This window comes from Canariomyces notabilis (assembly GCF_033297395.1).
Source record: "Canariomyces notabilis strain CBS 508.74 unplaced genomic scaffold N656scaffold_24, whole genome shotgun sequence".
NCBI lineage: Eukaryota > Fungi > Ascomycota > Sordariomycetes > Sordariales > Chaetomiaceae > Canariomyces > Canariomyces notabilis.
The window spans coordinates 474,421-494,161 of NW_027041846.1; the positions used below are offsets into that span (position 1 = coordinate 474,421).

At 54.4% G+C, this 19,741-nt stretch overlaps 8 protein-coding genes and 1 non-coding gene across 9 annotated transcripts; 5 read left to right on the forward strand and 4 right to left on the reverse strand.

Moving 5' to 3' along the window:
- The first annotated feature begins 271 nt into the window (after positions 1-271).
- N656DRAFT_782909 (uncharacterized protein) lies at positions 272-2,271 on the forward strand. The gene has a single exon (XM_064815852.1). The coding sequence runs from the start codon at positions 637-639 to the stop codon at positions 1,789-1,791; it is 1,155 nt and encodes a 384-aa protein (XP_064667238.1). The 5' UTR covers positions 272-636; the 3' UTR covers positions 1,792-2,271.
- N656DRAFT_t120 lies at positions 1,892-1,979 on the reverse strand. The gene has a single exon. It is a non-coding gene; the product is annotated as a tRNA-Tyr (tRNA).
- Positions 2,272-2,858: 587 nt separating the features above from the next.
- On the forward strand, positions 2,859-4,657 carry N656DRAFT_715849 (serine-type peptidase-like protein; the record flags this gene model as incomplete). The annotated part of the gene is made up of 4 exons (XM_064812084.1): positions 2,859-3,673; positions 3,727-3,935; positions 3,992-4,142; positions 4,201-4,657. 4 exons carry the CDS (start codon positions 2,859-2,861, stop codon positions 4,655-4,657), a joined length of 1,632 nt encoding a protein of 543 aa, XP_064667239.1.
- A 643-nt stretch (positions 4,658-5,300) lies between these two features.
- Positions 5,301-6,654, forward strand: N656DRAFT_333246 (uncharacterized protein). Its single transcript, XM_064809278.1, has 3 exons — positions 5,301-5,874; positions 5,974-6,271; positions 6,349-6,654. Exons 1-3 carry the CDS (start codon positions 5,533-5,535, stop codon positions 6,351-6,353), a joined length of 645 nt encoding a protein of 214 aa, XP_064667240.1. The 5' UTR covers positions 5,301-5,532; the 3' UTR covers positions 6,354-6,654.
- An 814-nt stretch (positions 6,655-7,468) lies between these two features.
- On the forward strand, positions 7,469-10,680 carry N656DRAFT_333619 (uncharacterized protein). Its single transcript, XM_064809279.1, has 6 exons — positions 7,469-7,526; positions 7,594-7,761; positions 7,825-8,274; positions 8,405-8,698; positions 8,886-9,710; positions 9,804-10,680. Exons 2-6 carry the CDS (start codon positions 7,756-7,758, stop codon positions 10,560-10,562), a joined length of 2,334 nt encoding a protein of 777 aa, XP_064667241.1. The 5' UTR covers positions 7,469-7,526; positions 7,594-7,755; the 3' UTR covers positions 10,563-10,680.
- Positions 10,681-10,831: 151 nt separating this feature from the next.
- Positions 10,832-11,214, reverse strand: N656DRAFT_800888 (uncharacterized protein; the record flags this gene model as incomplete). The annotated part of the gene is made up of 2 exons (XM_064818052.1): positions 10,832-10,908; positions 11,046-11,214. The coding sequence occupies 2 exons, from the start codon at positions 11,212-11,214 to the stop codon at positions 10,832-10,834; spliced, it is 246 nt and encodes an 81-aa protein (XP_064667242.1).
- Positions 11,215-12,242: 1,028 nt separating this feature from the next.
- N656DRAFT_715729 (HET-domain-containing protein) lies at positions 12,243-13,289 on the reverse strand (the record flags this gene model as incomplete). The annotated part of the gene is made up of 1 exon (XM_064812072.1): positions 12,243-13,289. A coding segment is annotated over one exon (1,047 nt), but the record flags the coding sequence as incomplete, so codon positions are not given.
- Positions 13,290-15,212: 1,923 nt separating this feature from the next.
- N656DRAFT_333861 (FAD/NAD(P)-binding domain-containing protein) lies at positions 15,213-17,890 on the reverse strand. Its single transcript, XM_064809280.1, has 2 exons — positions 16,827-17,890; positions 15,213-16,756 (listed from the first exon to the last, which is right to left on the reverse strand). Exons 1-2 carry the CDS (start codon positions 17,475-17,477, stop codon positions 15,311-15,313), a joined length of 2,097 nt encoding a protein of 698 aa, XP_064667244.1. The 5' UTR covers positions 17,478-17,890; the 3' UTR covers positions 15,213-15,310.
- A 430-nt stretch (positions 17,891-18,320) lies between these two features.
- Positions 18,321-19,172, forward strand: N656DRAFT_791805 (uncharacterized protein; the record flags this gene model as incomplete). Its single annotated transcript, XM_064817016.1, has 5 exons — positions 18,321-18,467; positions 18,500-18,556; positions 18,745-18,827; positions 18,870-18,925; positions 19,006-19,172. The coding sequence occupies 5 exons, from the start codon at positions 18,321-18,323 to the stop codon at positions 19,170-19,172; spliced, it is 510 nt and encodes a 169-aa protein (XP_064667245.1).
- Positions 19,173-19,741: the final 569 nt, after the last annotated feature.

Genomic DNA, 19,741 nt, shown 5'->3' on the forward strand with positions numbered 1-19,741 from the left:
ATGCAGACGAGCTGTTGCGAACAACTCGGATTAGGTACTGTCCTACATGTAGATGGGGCCGACTGACGCGGGCTGGAGCCTCGTAGAATGCGCCAGCAACACCAGCCAGCTTGATAGTGATTGCCAGAACTGGCGGCATCATGGGTGTGTCTGCCAAGGCGTTCGATGTCGATGAGGCCCCGGATCTGGACGCACTAACACGCCTGAGTGGCATGACCTTGGCGAGCTAAATCGATAATCTGATTGGCCTTATTGACGCCTCAGTTGGATGTAGCACTGAGGCAACATAAGCCAACGCATTCCTGGTCTTCACCGAGGCGGCCGCTGGTGGAGCAGTGCTATTTCACGTTTCCTTCAAAACCCTCAAGGCTGAGACTCGCCGACTGGAGGTTGTCAACCGGCCACCTACCTGCGCCTAAGATTCTCTCCTTACCGGTACAGCACTACAGGTTGTAGGTTCTCCGGTTCATAGATAAACTACAGCATACCGTGACGTGAACGAAGAAGCGCAACTCTGCCGGTCCTCTGGTTAACAAGTAACAACACCGCGCTATGCCGAGCCGTCGGGCGCCCGAGGATGATTCTGGAGAGACGACTGCAGTGCGTCACCCGCTGTATGTAGACGACGGTTACAACATGAAGGAGAACCCCGAAGAGCCAACGGAGCCCGCCGAAGTGAGACGACCCTTTCTGCACCGCCTCGCGATCCCCATCGGTTTCCTCGTAGGCGCCGGCATCACTGCTGGCAGCACCTACGCCTTGGTCGCGCGGGTCCAGCACCAGATCGAAAACGCGAGCGTCGACAACGACCCGGCCAAGTGGGCCTCGGCCGCTCGCAAGCAGGCATACGATGCGTGCTACTACGGCTGCATCGACTGCAACGACCCAAGCTATGCGTACAACGCCTGCCAGATGACGGCGAGGGCCGAGGTCCAAGGCGTACTCTGCGACGGCACCAAGATGTGGAATTGGGCAGCGAAGGACCGGTATCCTGAGCAATGTCTGGCAGCGGTAGGCCGGATCCTGATGGGCGAGCAGCTCGAGCGGGTGAAGCAGTCATACCGCAACCAACTCGGCATCATTGCGCTGACCGTGCTCGCCGGCATCGTGGGCGGGGTGCTGACCTACATCCTCTGGCGGCGCGTGACCATGAGCAAAGTACAGCGCGAGGCCGCGAGGGCACGAAACCGGAACCGCCCATTCTCCGTCCTACACCCTGGCACTTGGGGACCGCAACTTCGACGCGGCGGCGGATCCGGAGCCAGGAACCGCACTGTCCGCCTTAACTTGAAATCGCTCCTCACAACCGTAGCAGCTGTGTTCGGCGCGGCCAAGCCCGCGAAAGGCTACGCCTGCACCGGCCGAGCACCGGCCTGGAACCAGTACTTCGTCTCGGCCAACAGCAGCGCGCCAACCATCTCGGGCGTGGTGCACGGCTGGTTCAGCAACTGCATCTCCAACCGGGTCTGCTCCCAGGTTTGCTCGCCAAGGTGCAACACGAACTCCAACGGCATCACGCACTGCTCACAGCACTGCCACACCTCCTGCCACACCGAGACATACACCGACAGGCAACCGAAGGATTACGTCGACAAGGTGGCACCAAGGGTCAGGGACTGCGGGTTCTCCCTGGTAGATGCGCTGCCGACCGGGGTGACGGCCGCTGAAAGAGTTGGAAACCCGGCGCTGGAAAGGGATTTGTGGGTGAAGATTAGCGTGAGCGGGTTCAATGTTACCAGGAGCGATGCGACGGATGACCGGGTGTGGTGTTTGTATCGAATAGGAGGGTGACGTTAGCTTTCTTTCCAGAGTTGTCGAATGCGTTCACGGTTCGAACATGAAGCTGTGGAACTTGAGAAGTGAAGGGATGATCAAGGAAGAAAAAGTTAAGTCCCCTCGACCGGAATCGAGCCGGTGACCTTTCGGTATCAATAAATTCCTTTACAGCCGAACGTGATAGCCAACTACACCACAAGGGGATCCAATTATTTGTGACGGCGGCATCGGAATTTTGGTTTGTGTAAGCTTGACGGGAAGGTTGTGAGTCTGGAGTGGAGATGGTGCGGGGACGCGATATGGAAAGCTGAAGCTGCCCCTCTCCGAAATCTGCTCTGGCGCGCTAGACCAGATGGGGAAGGCATCAATGCGGGATCAACTGCCGGAATCTCGAACTTGGCAGCTGGCCGACGGCCGGTCAAAGTGTGACTGTCTTCCCAAATCAATGCATCCGCTGCAGCGAGGTCGAATGCAAAAGTGCCTGGCATTATTATCCCTAAGGAAGGTAGTGAACCTACCGGGCACGGCGGTCCATCTGTTTATGCTTTAGCTGCCAAATGAGCTGTAAACGCGACACCCCGACATCCGGAAGCATAGAATGCCAACCACGTTTATTAAGAGCCGGATGTCTTCAGCGGGACCAATGGAGTTTTTGTATCGGATGGCAAACGTTAAAGCATGGTCCCACTCCACTCGGTCTTGGCGCGAATGGGAAGGTGACTGCGATGATGGGGCAATATCTCCCCGCCTAACTTCTGTCCACCTGGTTACACATTCGGTTGTGATGTCCAGCCCATGGCCAGCAGTCCAATGGCGTTCTGAACCGCACACGTCGACGGGCCCCTATCATATCGAACCGCGCCAGGGCTGCTTCCAGCTTCCGTTTTTAGGTGGTTCCAACTTGAACCATGTCCGCCATGGAGAATTGGAGATGGGTCGAGTCCCGCCTTTCTGGTTCGCGAGCTCGCGTGCGACCATTTTATTTAAAATGAGTCAACGCCCTGCATCTTTCTGATGCTATTCCTCACTGCGTTGGCCTCCGTCCGTCGCTTCCGTTCTCCAGTTGGTACCCTCTGTCCAAGATGCGGCTGCCCAGGTGCGTTGCTGCAGCTCTGTCGCTGGCCGGGCTGGCCACGGCCGCCTTTCACCACGGCGCCATGGACATTGGCCCGGAAGACGCCGATATCGAGCGACTGAACAAGCGGGCCGAGGAATTCAACGGCTGGGGCACCTTTGACCAGCTGATTGACCACTCGGACCCCAGCCTCGGCACCTTCAAGCAGCGGTATTGGTACGGTACCCAGTACTGGAAGGGACCTGGCTCGCCCGTCTACCTGATCAACCCTGGCGAGCAGACGGCGGAGGGCTTCAACCGGACCTGGCTGACGGATGCGCGACTCTCGGGCTTGCTCGCGCAGAGGACGGGTGGCGCCGTCGTAGTGGTGGAGCACCGCTACTGGGGCGAGTCGTTGCCGTACGCCAACCTTACCGTCGAGAACCTGCGCTATCTCACGCTTGACAACTCGCTCAAGGACATGACCTACTTCGCCAAGAACTTTGTGCCGCCTTTCGATACCACTGGAGCCAGTTCGGCGACCCAGGCGCCCTGGATCTTTATGGGTGGCTCTTACTCTGGCGCTCTGGCCGGCTGGCTCGCGGCGCTTGAGCCTGGCACCTTCTGGGCCTACTACAGCTCCAGCGGTGTTGTCGAGGCCGTTGGCGACTTCTGGCAGTATTGGGTGCCTGTGCAGGAGGCCACGCCGCGCAATTGCAGCTCTGATGTTCAGCAAGCCATCAACTACGTGGATCTGATCTTGACAATTGGCTCGCCCAAGCAAAAGCGGGAGCTTAAGAACAAGTTCATGCTGGGCGACCTGACGGATCAAGATTTCGCTTCGTGAGTCGTGTCCAGGAAAGAAGTCAACTGTATTAACTAACATTCGTTTTTAGAGCGCTCGAGTGGGGACCTTGGGAATGGCAGTCGACCCAGTTCTACTCAGAGAACCGTACGGGATACTCACCGTACTACCGCTTCTGCGACTACATCGAAGGGGTCTGGCCTAACTCTACCAATGCGGTCCCGGGGGCCAAAGGCGTCGGGCTGACCAAAGCCCTCGAAAACTACGCCAAGTACGTGCGGGAACAAGTTGTTGCAGGCTGTATGTCTCTCCCATTCCCATATTCTCTCTCCTAGCCATCTAACAGTGCGACCCAGTCTGTGAAGGGGCGGCCGACTACCCGGAATGGAAGGGTCAGAACAACACGAACTGCTTCAAGAACCAGGACCCCAATAACGTAGCCTACAAGGACCTGTCATCAGGCAACTGGGTGAACCGCCAATGGTGGTGGATGCTCTGCAACGAGCCGTGAGTTATCCGTTCCAAAGAGATGCCTGCTAAGACTTACCGCTCACAACTGGAAAAGCTTCGAATGGTGGCAGGATGGCGCCCCCATCACTCGACCGTCCATCGCCTCGCGGCTGGTCGACCCGGAATACTGGCGCAACCAGTGCCCCTTGCTGTTCCCCCGTGTCAACGGCAAAGCAATGTACAGCCTCGCACATGGTAAGCGTGCCCGCGACGTCAACAAGTGGACCGGCGGGTGGGACGTGACCAACACGACGCGGGCGATGCACACCAACGGGGAGCGGGATCCCTGGCGTGATGCCACGCTCTCGTCCATCTTTAGACCGGGTGGCCCCGTCAAGAGCACCGAGCAGCTGCCGGTGAGGCTGGTCAAGGGGGGCACGCATTGCTCGGACCTGTACCAGCCGAACTGGCAGGTGAATGAAGGGGTCAAGAAGCTGGTGGGGGAGGTGGCGGATAATATGGAGAGGTGGGTTTCCGAGTTTTATGAGGAGAAGGGGAAACAAAGGCCTTGACTGCGATAATCATAATAGGAGCTACCTGACTGTCATCTTGAAGAAGAATATTCGAACTCGCAAGTTAGGCCTACGTGGCTAGGGCCTCGTCTACGCACTAACAAAGAATTTCCGATATCCCTTAATACGTTGATGAATCACCTTCGTCACTCGATGTCTGCAAGTTCTATCCTGCATATCTTGCCCACTAGGGTATTGTGATTTATTCTTTGCCGACAGGCTGTCAGATGCCATTCTCTAGTCTTAGAGGAGAGAGATTGCGAGCGCTGCCTTAGCTAAGGTGTGTGTGCTAACCGCTTGCGGAAGTAGGCTGCCTGGCACCTTCCTACCCATTATAACACCGAGAGAGACTCCCCGAGAAGCCCGACGATGTCTGGTCAAGTCCTGCAGGTGTGCCTCATATATTCGGGTAGCCTGCATTGCCCCCTCACCAAATTCTTCCACTTCAGGAGCAAGGCTTCTTCGGGGGCAAACCGACCTCAGACATCGCCACACACGGTCACACGCATATCCGAATCACAAGGAGAAAATGGCTGAAGAGAATGACAATGGGTCGGTTTTATCTGGCCAGAGCTCTTGGGGCGATACTAGTAATATCCACGACCCGGACACTAAGAATCTGCAGAGAGGAGAACAACACCATCCTATCACGCACAACCTGAAGCAAAGTCGAGCCCAACCCCGTAGAGACGAATTCCAGCAGGATTTGGCTTCTTCCACCAGTCGACCTGACGACGGGCTGATTTTCCTTAAAGATCCCACCAGGCGGAAACTAGCATTCCCCTTCAAGATCGCCAAAACGTGGCATGTGAGTGTGAGCCCAGTACTGGTGCTGGGACTGGGTATAAGCTGATTTCGAGTCCGGCATGTAGGGAATGGAAGAACTGATCCAGCAAGCCTGTGGTCACATCAACGGAATTGGGCCTCACATTGAGGCTGGCCGCTACGACCTCGTCGCGCCTGACGGGAGCGTTATCCTTCCTTCTGTCTGGGACCTCTACGTCAAACCCGGTTGGCTTGTGTCAATGCGAATGTGGCCGGAATTTGACGAGGAGAAGAAGAGAGAAGAGGAAGCCTTCAAAAAGAAGTTGTTCGAGGAGGTTAGGGCCGAGGTCACAAGAGATAAGGAAACGGCCAAGGCGAGCTCGACAATCAAGTTCAAAGACGCTGTGGGGAGAAAGTTTACCTTCCCCTTCGCTGACGCTTCAACATGGCAAGTAAGGCTATCTATCTTTCCAATGTACCTTGTCCTTACCATTTAAACCGTGTCCAGAAGATAATGTACCTTACTGACTTTCGATACCTTCAACTTGCAGGGGATGGAGGAGCTCATCAAACAAGCCTTTCTACACGTCGATGTAATCGGTCCTCATGTGCAGAAGGGACACTATGATTTGATCGGGCCAAGTGGAGAGGTTATCCTCCCCACTGTATGGGAAAAGGTCATTGAGCCGGACATGCCCATCACCATGCATATGTGGCCCATGATGCCTCCGCCTCCGCCTGGACCGCCTCCGGCTTCTAGGCCGGCAAGAATGTGGCACGGCATGCCCCCACTCCGGCCAGGTACTTGGACAAATCCACCAACTCAGCGGCAACTTCCGGTAGTAACAGGTGACCCGTCCCCAACTTCTAGATCTCACGCGCAGCTAATCATCTCAGTCAATCCAGTTGAGAAGACCCCTCCACAGCGTAAGAAAGGGTCAGTACTCTCTACTCTATTCGGGCAGCGCTCTCAGAAGGAAACCATCCCAAAACCAGACTCCCGGGCGACAGGGCCCGTCAACCTATCATGGAAGCTACCAAAGCATCAAAGAAGCAGCTCTAGCAGCTCCGAAAAAGACGAAGATGACGACTCAAGTTCAGACCTTTCGACTCGGAAAAGGGCTCGAAGTCACTCGAGAGTTTTGAGTCACTCCTCGAAGATTTCGAGCAAGTCCGAGTCGGGTGACTCACAGCTCTCGAGCAAATTCGAACTCTCGTCGAGTAGTTCCGAGTCTTTTTCTAACGAGGACGCAAGTGACGTTGGTCTGAGACAGGCACGAAAAAGAGTCTTGAGAAAGGGATTGGTGGTGGTTTGCAGAACCAAGAGCTTGACAGATCCGCCACTTTCCCTTCTCCGCCGTCAGACCGTTCTGGGTGACGGGACTGCTGCTTCAAACCCGCTACCCATCCAGATTAGTTCAGCCCAAATCTACCGGCAAGAGCTGGTTACGTATGGTACAGCTCCATTGGAATTGGTTCGGCGGGCGCGCAGTTCTCGCGCATCTTTGGAGCACACGCAGACGCAACACTACATGACGTGGCTGTAGGTACTACCCTTATGCCTTAGTCAACTCGTATCGGTCATTGTGTCCGGTACTAGCAATTCTCACACTAACCATGCAGACACGTCACGAGGAAAACCATGAGCTTCAGAGAGTTTGAGGTGAGCCCTTTTACGCTTCATCTGGCATTTGACTCCGTTCTAAATACATCAATCATGATCATCACATTTAGGATATCTCAATGTTCGAATTACCGATGAATCCGAAGTCTCGTCACCTCGTAGGACATCTACTCAACTCCATTAGGTCAGAGAAACGCGATGAAGACTGGTACATCAGGCCTGGAACCGTGCTTAGATGCGACGGCGATTCCTCTGACGAGTTGAACGGCTGTGTATCGTTCGCTTCCATCCCGGGTCTCCACTCATTCCCCTACAAAGTAGAGGCTCGAAAGGAGGAAGAGGAAGTTTGCCAAGAGCGAAGACTTCGTGACGCATTTGGGTCCATCGGCACACATGCCGATCTCGGTGACGGCTGGTCTCAACGAAGAGCTTATCCGGTCCTTTGGGTCCGGCAGACGTGGGTACTGCTGGCCGGTACATGTAAGTCTAGGCCCTGAAGATATATCGCAACCGTGGAGATTTCTGGATTGTCTAACCCATGAACTAGGCATTCTTACGTACGGAAGCCTTTCACGAGATGAGCTTGAGGGCCATGTCATAAAGATTCGTGACGAGATCCCGCACCATCAGAACGGCGACCGAGGCATCCGCGCGATTGACCAGTCGCAGAGGTCTTTTTACATCCCGGCCTCAAACCGCAAGACTTTCTATGCAAGTATCTCACTGACGCCACCATCTTCCAGTTCCCCAGACCCACAGCGAGCCTAATAATGTACAGGAATTGCAAGCTGCAATCATTGATCGGCTGAGAAGGGCGGGGCAAGACGATGTGGAAGGATATATTCTTCACCTCCGCCTGCCTGACGGTCAAGAAATTACCCAAGAAACGTGGCCGAACATACAGAAACAGGATGAGCTGCCCTTGATAGAAATCTCTCTGGATCGTCTCACTCCTTCAAAGCCGTCCCGCAGCGCTTCCATTTCGTCCGAGGACTCGGAGGATGCCGGCAACGAGAGTTCAAGTGATCGCAACGACCCTAGGCTGAAAGTAGGAGAAGAGACAGACATGGAAGCAGACAATACTACATGTAGCCGAACAGGGTCGCAACACGGGGCGAAGATGGAAGGACACCAGGGCGAAGGCAACTTCCTCTTTTTGAATCCGGAACCAGAACCTACGGGTACGCATCCAGTCCTCCCCGCTAAAATGATTTGCTATCGCAGCACGGTCAGTACTTATTTCTGTCATCTGATTTGAATACCATACAGCATCACCCCAACCCGACCTGCCTGAACTCAACCGAAAAGTTCCCGAGTTCTTCAGCTGGATAACGAAGCAAGACGGCGGCAGCGGAAAGGCCAAGAATTTCGACTACGGTTTCAGTGAAGGCATAAGGCAAACGGAAAAGAGACTACACCTCCTGAACGGCGGTGAGGATCCGACTAGCACCAATCTAAACACGTCAAGCGGGCTGTTTAAGGTCTTTCACAAGGCCTTCGGTGCCGCCGTTAAGGGTCAGGAGACGGAACCGCTCACCTTCGCCGAGTTTACGCAGCGAGTATGGAACCCAGCAAAGGGGAGTGGGTCATGGAGAAGCCATTCGCCGCTGGTTGATGACGAAATGTTGAGGGTAACGGAGGAGTACTTCAAGGTCGCCATCTTGACGCTGGAATCGTTTGTCTCGGTCGATTTTGAAGTAGCCCTGATCCTGAGGTATTTTGGCAACTTGGCGAAGGTTATCAAAGTAAAGCCTGCCGTTACTATTCCCTTCAACACCAGATCCAAGTGCACGTTTGCAGTTACAGCGCTCTTGCTGACTTTATCCTTCCTCTGCCTAGGTCCTACCGCGATATACGAGGTCCGAATACGTCGGCGCCGGGTCTCCGGACCCTAGCGTCGGTGGTAGTGCCAAGCAAGAACGGAAATCCAAATGGATAATATCTCAAACCCGAATCCGCCAAGACAAGGTCCAAAGCCGAGGTCTGGCAACAGCAGACAGCGATACGAATTGTGAGCTCTGCGCTAATGGAACAATTTACACCACGGTCGAGAGCGCAACGAACCACCTCCGTCAATATCACAATGTGATATCCATAACGGACGACGGGCTGCGTCATTACATAGTGCCATTGAGTGTTGCCCTGGCTGAGTGGCGGCTGGAGAGGCATAACGAGGTGCTTCGAGGCTCGCGCGACGCCCTGGTCTCGGTGCTGCGCAAGCTGGTCGCGATTCAGAACGGGGTGGTTCACGATGATGAGTTCAAAGAGAAACGGGGCCTCCCGCACGAGCTGGTCGACGCCTTCGCATACATAGTGGCCTTTGTCTCCGCCGTGCCCTGCCTGCTGCAAGACATCTCGCATTTGTACGCCGACGAACTCGTCCACAAAGACGGTCGGAAGTACCTGAGTAGCCCGGAGGTGACACAGCGGATGCGGACCTTGTTCCAGCTAAGCGGCGAGGCCGAAAGGCAGATCCGGAAGGCAGAAAGAGCCCTGGTCTCTTCCGCGGCGGGGCTAGGAGGGAATCAAGACGAACCCGACAGTTTCGAAATCTCGGTCGGGCCGCACTATGTGGCAGCGCAGATTGTGTGCAATTTGCTCAAGATGCCGGTGCATAACGGGAAACAGGCTACAGCTTTATACGAAACATATCTGAGGAATCTGGTTCGTAGCCCTGGAACCATGATTGCGTCGTGGCTCAGGAATACTCTAGATGTACGTGTATCCTGCGCAAAAGACTGACAATGAAGCGAGCAGAAATCCCAGTTCCTCCGCCATCCCGACAAGCGCCAGATACTAAGCATCACCGCCTTGGCCGACGAGCTGAATCTTATCCACGACTTCCACCAATGGCAGGAGGAAATGCTACAGTCCTTCACCCTCATACTCGACCCCGGCACCTACCGGCGCTCGTCACATCTTAAGGGTTCATCTGAATCTGGCAACATGAGCGACAAGGTCAATAGCAGATCCAAGCTCTACGCCATGGAGCGCGCGCTCCTGGGGCGACAAATCTCCCGTCTGGCCAAGGACGTGCGCCGCACCTCGCAGATGCTGGCACAATGTTCTCGCATGGTGGAGGATGTACGCAAGATAACCGAGATCACGGCCGACGACAAGTCACGGGCCATCTTCATCTTCACGACCGTCACCACCGTGTTCCTGCCGCTGAGCTTTGTCTCCTCGTACGTTAGCATGAGCGGCGGGACGACGGGGCTAGACTGGGCCGGCCTCCAACTGCTGTTCTGGGAGGTGGCGATACCGCTGACGGTAGGGGTATTCGCCTTTTGCCTGGTCGTCTCGCAGGCGAACTGGTTTGCACAGGTCCTGCATCAGCGGTTGTTGGATCTCGGGCTTGCATGGGAATATATGGCTAGGTTGATTCCAGCCAGTGACTCCCTACCCGTCCGGTGGATGGGCCACCTGGCTCGGTTACCGCAGAACTGGGCTACAGAAAGGAATTCGGATGCCGAGTCGGAATCGAGCGTTGGAGAGGATGGATACTATGTGGTGTGACGATTTAGAACGAGTTCACCTTGTATCGAGTTTCACTGGTCACTGTAGGTACCTGGTCTTGGGAACCAATATACCACTTGACTGTGGCCTCCCATTGTCCAGCTTTATCTCACTAGCCCCCCATTCTCACAATGCCATAAATGTTGTTACAGCGGGCTGCTAGGTTTGGTTTCAGAAGACATGCTGTTAGCCAGCGAGATACCAGAGCCTGGAGCAACCATCGAATACACGATGAATGGAAGTAAGGCACGAAGGACAAACGCAACTAGTCACTGACCCTTATCCTCAATCTTCACAGCCCGCTTCTCTAACTCGCCGCTGTCCTCGACCCTCCCAGGCCGCTCCCCTACAGGGGACTCGCCATTTTCCTAGCTGCCCACCGCCCGTTCCTCTCGATTACCCGCACCCTCACCCTGCGCACTGCCAGTTGCCGTTGCCGGCTTCTTCACCAAATGGTGCCTTGGATGAGGGTTCACCGCACACAGTGGAATGAGAACGTCGACGACGGGACCATCAAGATGACCAGGACGACCGAGAGGCCCCCCTGGATGGCCACGAGGACCACAATGACGTAGTCCCTGGTAGGGTCCAACTTCAACTGCGGAAGGAAGAATACGGCCAGGACGGTCCAGATGGTGGTGACGACCTGCATTATGATGCCGATGGCATTGCTCGAGCGGAGCACGAAGGGACGGCTCCAGACCAGGAGGGCTGCATGGCCACCTCGACGGCCAGCTTGATACCGAGCTGGCGAGTGCCCTGACTGTTCAGCAGGCTGGTTATGCCCTTGGCGAACTTGTAGACGATGGCTACCAGTTTGGTCCAGGCAAGAGCCGACTCAATTCGATTTCAGGCGTGATGGTGTCAAAGATACCAACGCTTCTCCAATGAAACACCCATCGCACCAGGACCTACACCGTCCATGGATCGATATTAATTTGTGATAATTTGCCCCTAGTTTGAGGGCCTTGCAGCTATGTCCTCTCATGACTCCAAGTCTTAGATCACTTTCAGGCTCCTCTTAACCCACTTTTCTGGCTCCCATTCTCGATTTTCGAGTTCGTGCATCTGTCCATCTCTTTCTCGAGGATGCAAATAGGCAACTAATCTAACCCCAGTTCTTCGACGGCGCTGGTCGGGCAGACATGGAGGGGCAAGATTGTAGTTTCCCAATCTTGCCACGCCGATACGACGGTAGCAGCACTCGCTGCTCTCTGTCCGCTCGAGGAGAAGTGCGTGGACGAAGCGGTCCGAGCTATGGTACTTGAAAAGCTGTACCATCGTAACCTGTCGGAGACTCGTGCCGTCCCTACCAACCATGCTCTCCTGCAAGTAACAGTACCACTGCGGTTGATTCGTATCATCTTGGTGTTCCGGGTGGCTCAAGAAGTCGAGATGCAACTCCTTGATTAGAACCCCTCCAGGGCCATCGGGTTTACTAGGCCCTACCGGGCGCGGCGAGAGGAATATCGTCCTGCAACACCCCTCTATCTCAATAAACGACCCGCTTGCTACAGAAGTGAATAGGTCGCCGTTTTCAGACGGTTGGAGTCCCATTCGGATCAGCTGCGGGCAGTATTTGCCTTTCCAATGCTGAGCCTCTGCGATGCCGACCTGGGAAGCCCCTCGGCGATATTCAAGGAACAGGGATCCTGTAGACATGTCGACAGCGGAATCCGCGCTCACCCAACTCCAACTGGGGCCCCGATACTTCATAACCGCCTGCGGTGTTTTAGATTCTCCGCCAGACCTTCCCCGCCGTCCTCGCGTCGTCGAGGTCCAGCACAGACTTCGGAAAAGATCGTTCTCCCAGTGGCCAGCGAGATACGCCCCTGCGTTTGGGTGAGAGAACTTTTTCGCGAGGCCGGCGATGGCAGGCATCCGGTCCGAATGGAATGTAATGTTCCTTGAAGTAAACATTCGGACGCATTCGTACCACATGTCGTAGTGAAACTGCCCTAGCCACCGTGACGGTGCTGGGTCCATGTTTGGCGTCCGCTTCCTGTCCTCGGCCAGACATAAATCTGGCTCAATGTATTTTTGGATCCTCAGCTTGGAAAAAAAGTTTGACTCTGCCATGTTGTTCTTGAAGTAGCCTTCGGAATAGCTGGAGTTGCCACATTCGAAAAAGACTTGGTCCGGTAAGAAATGAATAACCCTTGGCGCGAGGTATCTCTCCTGCATTGTCCACGCTCGCTTGGAGATGGGCATGAGATCGAGGGCGTATTCTTGGAGAATCTGCGGCCGTACGTAGAACCAGCGATCAGTACCAAAAGACGGAGAGAGGCCCTGAGGGCGATGATGAAGAAAGCCACTCGCGTGATCAGGCGCTGCAGCCGCCGACAGCATCAGGGCCGAGCGATTGTAGTAGTCTCCCATAGACGACGCTTCCTTCTCCCAATCAGCGGGGTCATCCTGCACGATGCACAACGCATCGATCCAGAGATACTTGAAACCCAGCCTCTGCGTGAAGAGGATTGCGTCTTGGAAGTTTCGAGAAAGGGCGCCCGTGTCGAGTTGTTGTTGAAGCGCCGGCAGCTTATCCTTGGTTGTCTTGTACATGTTGTCAGAAGAACCCCAGCAATGACTGAGGATCACATATTGACCAAACAAGCCACGAGTTTCGATCAACTTGTGCCTCGATGTAGGAGAAAGCTCCAGAACTCGAGTTGGCAGTGGCTGGTTGACGACAGGCCTGCAGGTGGCGTGCTTGGAACATCTTCGCATCCACAACGATATAATCGCAAGAGTCTCGTCCGAGGTGGGATCTGGGGTTACCAGTCGAGGTATCTGTTCACACCTTCCACCATGATTCCATGAATCCTCATCCGCGAACGGACTCGAGAAGCTCGCTGTTCCCTCCAGAACCGTCGGGTCGGTTGACCGCCGCTGCCCAGCATTAAGCATCAAGGTATCGCTCCTCGGAACCTCGCAGGCTTCGAGGGGGATTTCAGGCCATGGTTCGACCAAGAGTCGTAATTTGAGGATTGCTGATCCTAGTTTGACTGCATACGATTGACTAAGCTCGACAAGCCGCCCGGCAACAGGTGTGCCCCTAAGGATGCCTAACTGAGACACGTCTTTGAACCCGACTTTGAACCTGATAAGCTGGAGGCAGAAAAATAGACAGCCCTGACACCCTTGCATGGCTTCTTCCAGGAGTTCAGACAATGGCCGAGAAAGGAGGATACCATCGGAGTAACTGTCTGTTGGATGAAGTCGTAGGGACGGAATGGCTAAGCAACCTTGACATAGCTGTTCTTTTCGTAGTTCTGAGGCTGTTTTTTCTAGCAACCTGGCGGACCTCCGCTTTGGAGGACCATTACCACTGCTATTACCATCACCGCTATCCCGGCGATGCTTCATTTCCTCGTAATGGCAAGAACCGCAATAGAGTAGGGCTGTGCTTTATGTCTGTGATGTGTTGCTGATGGTGTCTTGTCTGCTCTTCTTGTGCTGAATAACTTGAAAAATGATGTTCGGGAAAGGGGACACAAGACGCGAGATAATTACAGCGGTCGCAGCCTAGGACTCTTGGCAGACAGCCACCTTCGGAGCTTCCCCAGGCCAATTTGTCAATCAACCAGGCACACCATCTTCTCCTAGATAAGGTAAGGTGGATTTTGCTTCCTTACACCTCGGATTCCAGACAATAAGCGATACGTTGAACCGATCCCTTTCTACATTGTAGGAGTCGTACTAGGGGGGCAGTGCGGTCCTCTTAGGGGGAGCAGTCCCACATAAAACCCTAAACCGGCCTATACACTCACGCCATTACCCAGACCACTTTGCCAGGTACAACCACACCCTGTAAAGTGGCAGGAGCCACTGCATTGTTTTTCCTGTATTTCTTGTGACCTGCGGGGCATCTTGAACTTTGAACCTTCAGGCCACTTCCAACCACAGAATATACCACCCATTCTTCCCAGCTTTCCTCAACCCGTACAACAACGGCGTTCACTCAATTGCAAGTAGTTCATCAGAACAACGATTCGTCGTAGTCAAATTCGTCGTAGTCAAATTCGTCGCAGTCAGGTCATACAGTCAGGTCATTGCAGTTAGATCATTGCAAGTCAGATTCTTTCAGTTCAATTGAAATCTATATAATCAGGCATTACTTACAGTTGGATCAGCACGCAGTTACAGCATTGCAGTCAGGGCACTGTAGTTGGGCGTGTAAGTGGTGGGCGTGAACGTGCTGAACAATGGCAGTGGTGTGGTGTACAGTTCAACCCTTGTTTGTTTGTTAGCGCGGAACCTGCTCCATTTTTTCTACCCAACCACAGCCCAGAGCTACATGGACTTTGGCCAATCGAACCACGCGGATCTGGTACACAGACCCGTTTTCAGGCTGACAATAACCCTGGACTTTTCCACCTTGAATCTTCGACCTGGACCTCACTTTTCCGTTTTCTTGCCCAGATCCACCCCATGTACCACGCTAACGGACAAACAAGGGGGGACTGTATGTACACTAAGAAGCATGAGGGCCAGGGTTAGGGCTATGCATGGCCCCACACTAACCCCCCTAAGAGGACCGCACTCCCCTCCCTAGTACGACTCACAAACAAAGTGCTATGCCCGTATATCAGTTCCAATTTCCTTTCAGCATAGACCGTACGTCACCTCAATCAGAAAGAACCAGAAGCACACCATTCTGTTCATTAGCTGAGATAGATAGGCTCGAGGTGTAAGCCGATAGCACCTTCTAAGCATCCTGCATCAAAGACATCCTTTTTCGTGATTACCTAAGCTACGGACACCCCCGCAATGACGCCCTCCCGCCAACTCCACAGTGCAGCCCAAGGCGCGCCGGGCCCTACTAGCACGTGGCCTAGCGCGATCGACAGCCCCGCCATGACAGCCTTGCGCGTTCCAACATAACCCTGACAGCGGAGCTGCCAGACAACATTCAGATTGTGACAGGCAACCGCGAGGGAGCCCAGCAGCACGTCAAGTCGCGCACCCATGAGGTCCAGCCAAACCCATTCATAAACACGGTGGAGGGGTACCATCAAATTCGCCAAGTCCAATCCAAATCCAAATTTTCCGTCGCGGTCCCACGTCATGTTAAGTAGCAACCCGATGTGCGCGGCCGCCTGGAGCACAAAGACAAAGTGATATGCCCTCCGCAGGTGCTTGATGTCGTCGGTGGTGTACCACTCCGGGTGCTTGTCGCGTTCGTGCTCGTCGTCGGGCGTGCTCTTGGCGAACCACCTGCTCAGCCCGGCCGTCATGGCGGCAAATAGCACGGCCGGAAGGATTTGCAGGCCCTTCACTCGCCAGCCCAAGCCTTCCTTTTCCGGAAAACCTGTCGTCGAATTCAGCAACAATGGGATGACCTGGCTGAGGACGAGCGACGGAACAAACACCCGCGCCACCTCAACCCGCACGGCGCGGTCGGCCGGAGTCTGGTCGACTTGCCATGCGCTGAGGATGGCATAGATGGGGAGGACGCGCGGCAGGCCGTAGTACTGTAATGCGGCTGTGAACAGGATGGGCAGCGAGAGGAGAGTGTTTTGTCGCCCTATGCGGTACCCCTCGACGAGGAATATGAGGAGCGGGGAGAGGGTTTGTGCGAGAGGGTAGACGAGCCGGAGGGTGCGCCCGGTTTCTTCGGCGGTGCCAATGCGGGACAGCCATGTGGTGGGATTGGCGGGCCACGTAGTGGTCGTCCTCTGGAACCAGTTCGCCGACGGGCCGGGTATTGGGTTCGGCGTCAGGTAGTGAGCGGCGTAGAGCAACATCACCATGCCGACGCTGAACAGGACCCGCACCATGTGCTTGGGGAAGCTGCCGAGCGGCTTGGCCGGGAGGTCGTGAACGTACGGAATCACGCGTGGACGCGAGGGCAGGGGGAGGTGCTTGATCCGCGAGCAGCCGAAGGTTCGGTCCGAGAGGTCGCGGAAGAAGTTGTGTTGCCCCGCGAGCGGTACCAGAACTCTGAGAAAGAGGAGACCAATAATGGGGTTTTCCTGCGCCATGAGGGTTTGTACCCTGTGGGAAAACGAGACAACGAAGACGGCTCGCTCATGTCGACTCTGCTGCACGCGGCGGAAGACGGTCTTAACCTCGTTCTGTGTGAGATTGTCTAGTCCAGCGGGACGCGAGTTCTTGAGGTCTATCAGAGCGTTCAAGACCTCAGCGCAAGACTCGATCGCGGCATTTGCGCCCATTCCCCCGAGCGGATTCGGCTGGTTTCAGGAGGCGGATAGGTCAGCTGCTAACTGTTCCGGCATTTCTTGCTCTTGCATAATGTCTCACCTTGTGTGCCGAGTCCCCGATTGTGAGCATCCGGCCAAAGAACCACTTCTTGAAGACAACCTCGTGGAGGGGAGTCAGTGTCGAGGTCATGCGCTTGGCATACACCTGGTCAAATGTCAGGTTCTCCCTGATTTTCAGATGCCCGTGTTCCTTCACAAAGACCGCCTCGTCCTCTTTCGAGTAGCTCGGGATTTCCTTGCCATACTTGATCTTGGGCAGCTTGACGAACAGGAACCAGTAAACTCTTCGCCCGGGCCCAGATAAGACAAGGAACGACTTTCCTTTCCCTGTCGTGAAGCACTGCTCACTGCCGGGCCACCCCTCGACATGCTGGGCGATACCAAAGCTGCACATATAAGAGCACGGGACCTTGTCTTCCTCGTCTGGATCAAAGTACCCCGGGTGATTCGCGTTTGCAATCCGACGCATCTCTTGACGGACACGGCTGTGGATGCCGTCTGTTCCGATAACAAGGGTCCCTGTGAAGACCCTGCCGTCTTCGGTCGTGACCCGGACGCCGTCAACGGTTTGGTCGATCTGGCTGACCCGACTTTTGAGATGCACTCGTTTTTTGTGCTTCAGCTGATCGTACAGCTCTTTGAGGCACCACTGTCTATTGAAGAACAGCATCGGATAGCCGTGTCTGTTCATTCCATTATTAGCAGGCGCGCACAAAACCCTTCTTTGTCAGAAGAAGCCTACCGTTTTTGTTGATGGTACATCATGTGCTTCAAGCCACCAACTGGTCGGCCATCCGGGTCGCGGATGTAGGATTCCTCCAGGTCGGCGTCGCCCGCAATCGCCCGGATCGGGTCGTATAGGCCTAACTGGTCCAAGATGAAGGAGCCATTTGGCATAAGACCGATTGCAGCACCTGCCGCAGGGGCGATTTCATCGTGGGCTTCTAAGAGAATGTAATCCAGCCCGAACTTCTCGAGCATGTTGGCCAGCGTCAAGCCAGCGATGCCTCCTCCGGCTATCACTGCCTTGAATGGGCGTTTTGGAGACATGTCGGTGACAAGAAGGGTGGTGCCTTTCGGTTTGGTTGTTTTCGCACAGCCTTGATCAAGGACATAGCGACGAAGACAGTTGAATCTGAGGGAGGGAGAAGACTGGATGGCGCGGAGATATTGGCGCAAGGAGGTGGTTGAGATGATTACTAACTGGTACTAGGTGCCCTCGGAATATGGACCAACATCAACACTCGGTCTCCCAACACTGCATCTGCTGACATGCGGCAGTCGGAGACCCCGGGCTTGGGCTTGTTGTTGGCGGTTACCGGCCCCGGTTGCCTGACCCAATGCACCCTCGGACACCCCTGCTTGCATCCCGATTGGCAAAAACAGGGCGCTTCTGGGCCGAGTCTTGAGTCCAACACGGCCCTCTTAATAAGGATAACCCTCTCAAGCAGCAATTGCGTGTCTATGGACACAGGTATCTACAGTTCGTCCGCATTGTGCTGAGCCTGTACGAAGCTATGGAACGCGCAAAGCCATGTCTTCTTTTACTCCTCTTACTGGGTTTCCAGCTCCAGGTCTTCGGGCTTCACGCCGTTTTATCACCTCCCGTAATAAGGATGGCAAGGGTGTTTTTGTTGTGGATGACACCGGTGACCACCACAGGGTGTTGGCGGGAGGCCGGGTGTTGGGAACATCATCTACAGCACTGCCGAGACTCCAGTCGACATGAACGACGACAAGGATATGAAATATGCGAGGGATAACGCCGAGGTATGAGCTCTGTAATTCGTATCCTTTCTCTATGTTCCAGATCCTTTTGCCTTTTCAGTTGCCTGTTGGCTCTATGTGATATCTTTTTGCGCCATTGAATCCCTCCTCATCCTTCCAATCCAGTCCTTTTAGTACGTGCTGACCGATCTCACATCAAATCGCTGTACTGACCTTACTAGTACTAGTAGCCTGGAATTCACATTCCTAATGGTAGTGTCGTTCGATTGGTTGACTTTGCCCCTGGAATCGAGTCACCGCCGCACCGGGCCATGTTGACTGGATTGACTATGGCATCGTAGGGAGTTGGGCGCAGGTTCCTCCTGTCGCTTGACAGCGGCGAGAGCAAGGTTATGCTACCCGGGGACGTCAGTAGTGCCGACCTCCTCTTAGCTACCTATACATTTCTTTCATCTACTGCCACGGTATTAATCTGTATACCTTCGAATCAGGCGTCAACCGATGCTGCATGCACACGTGGAAGAATCTCGACGAGGAGCGCCCCAGCCGCATGGTGTTCATCTTGCTTGACGTTGCCACTTACAAGGTTAACGGGGAGGTCGTCAAGGAGGATCTTGGCGAAATGGCCTCAGATTATGTGGTTCGCGATAAGCACTAAGAAGACATGGTCCTTGGATGTGTGTACGCGTTGCACTGTTGGCGCTAGCGGCCGCTCAAGCACATCTCCTTTACCCAACTGCATAGATAGCCTGCACGTTTATTACCGTCCACATGATGCTGACAGTATGTACATGTTGTTTTTCAAGCTGGTCTCCAGCCCGCTTGCACTTGACTTGCATCCAATATCAATATCCAAACCGCAATATGTACTGTACTAATCCCCCACCACCTTATTAGGTAGTGCTGGTGTTTCATTCTGAAGGATAACAATGAGAACACCAACAGTGGATGCTAAAGAGTCCTAGGGACAGGGGTAAGCGAGTTTAAATACTGTATATACCTACCTAGGTTTTCCATACCTATCAAATATTACATATATATATAACGTACTTGCATAACGAGTGGCGCAGCATAACGAGTGGCGCACTTTTTTGCCTCTTACAACCACCCAACTCAATCAAGGCGTATAATTCTTGCGCTTAAAGGTCTTCAAAAAGACGCCCAGCTCTCCGTACGAAAAGCTGCTAGGATCTACGAGATCCCCGAAACCTCGCTCCGCCATCGACG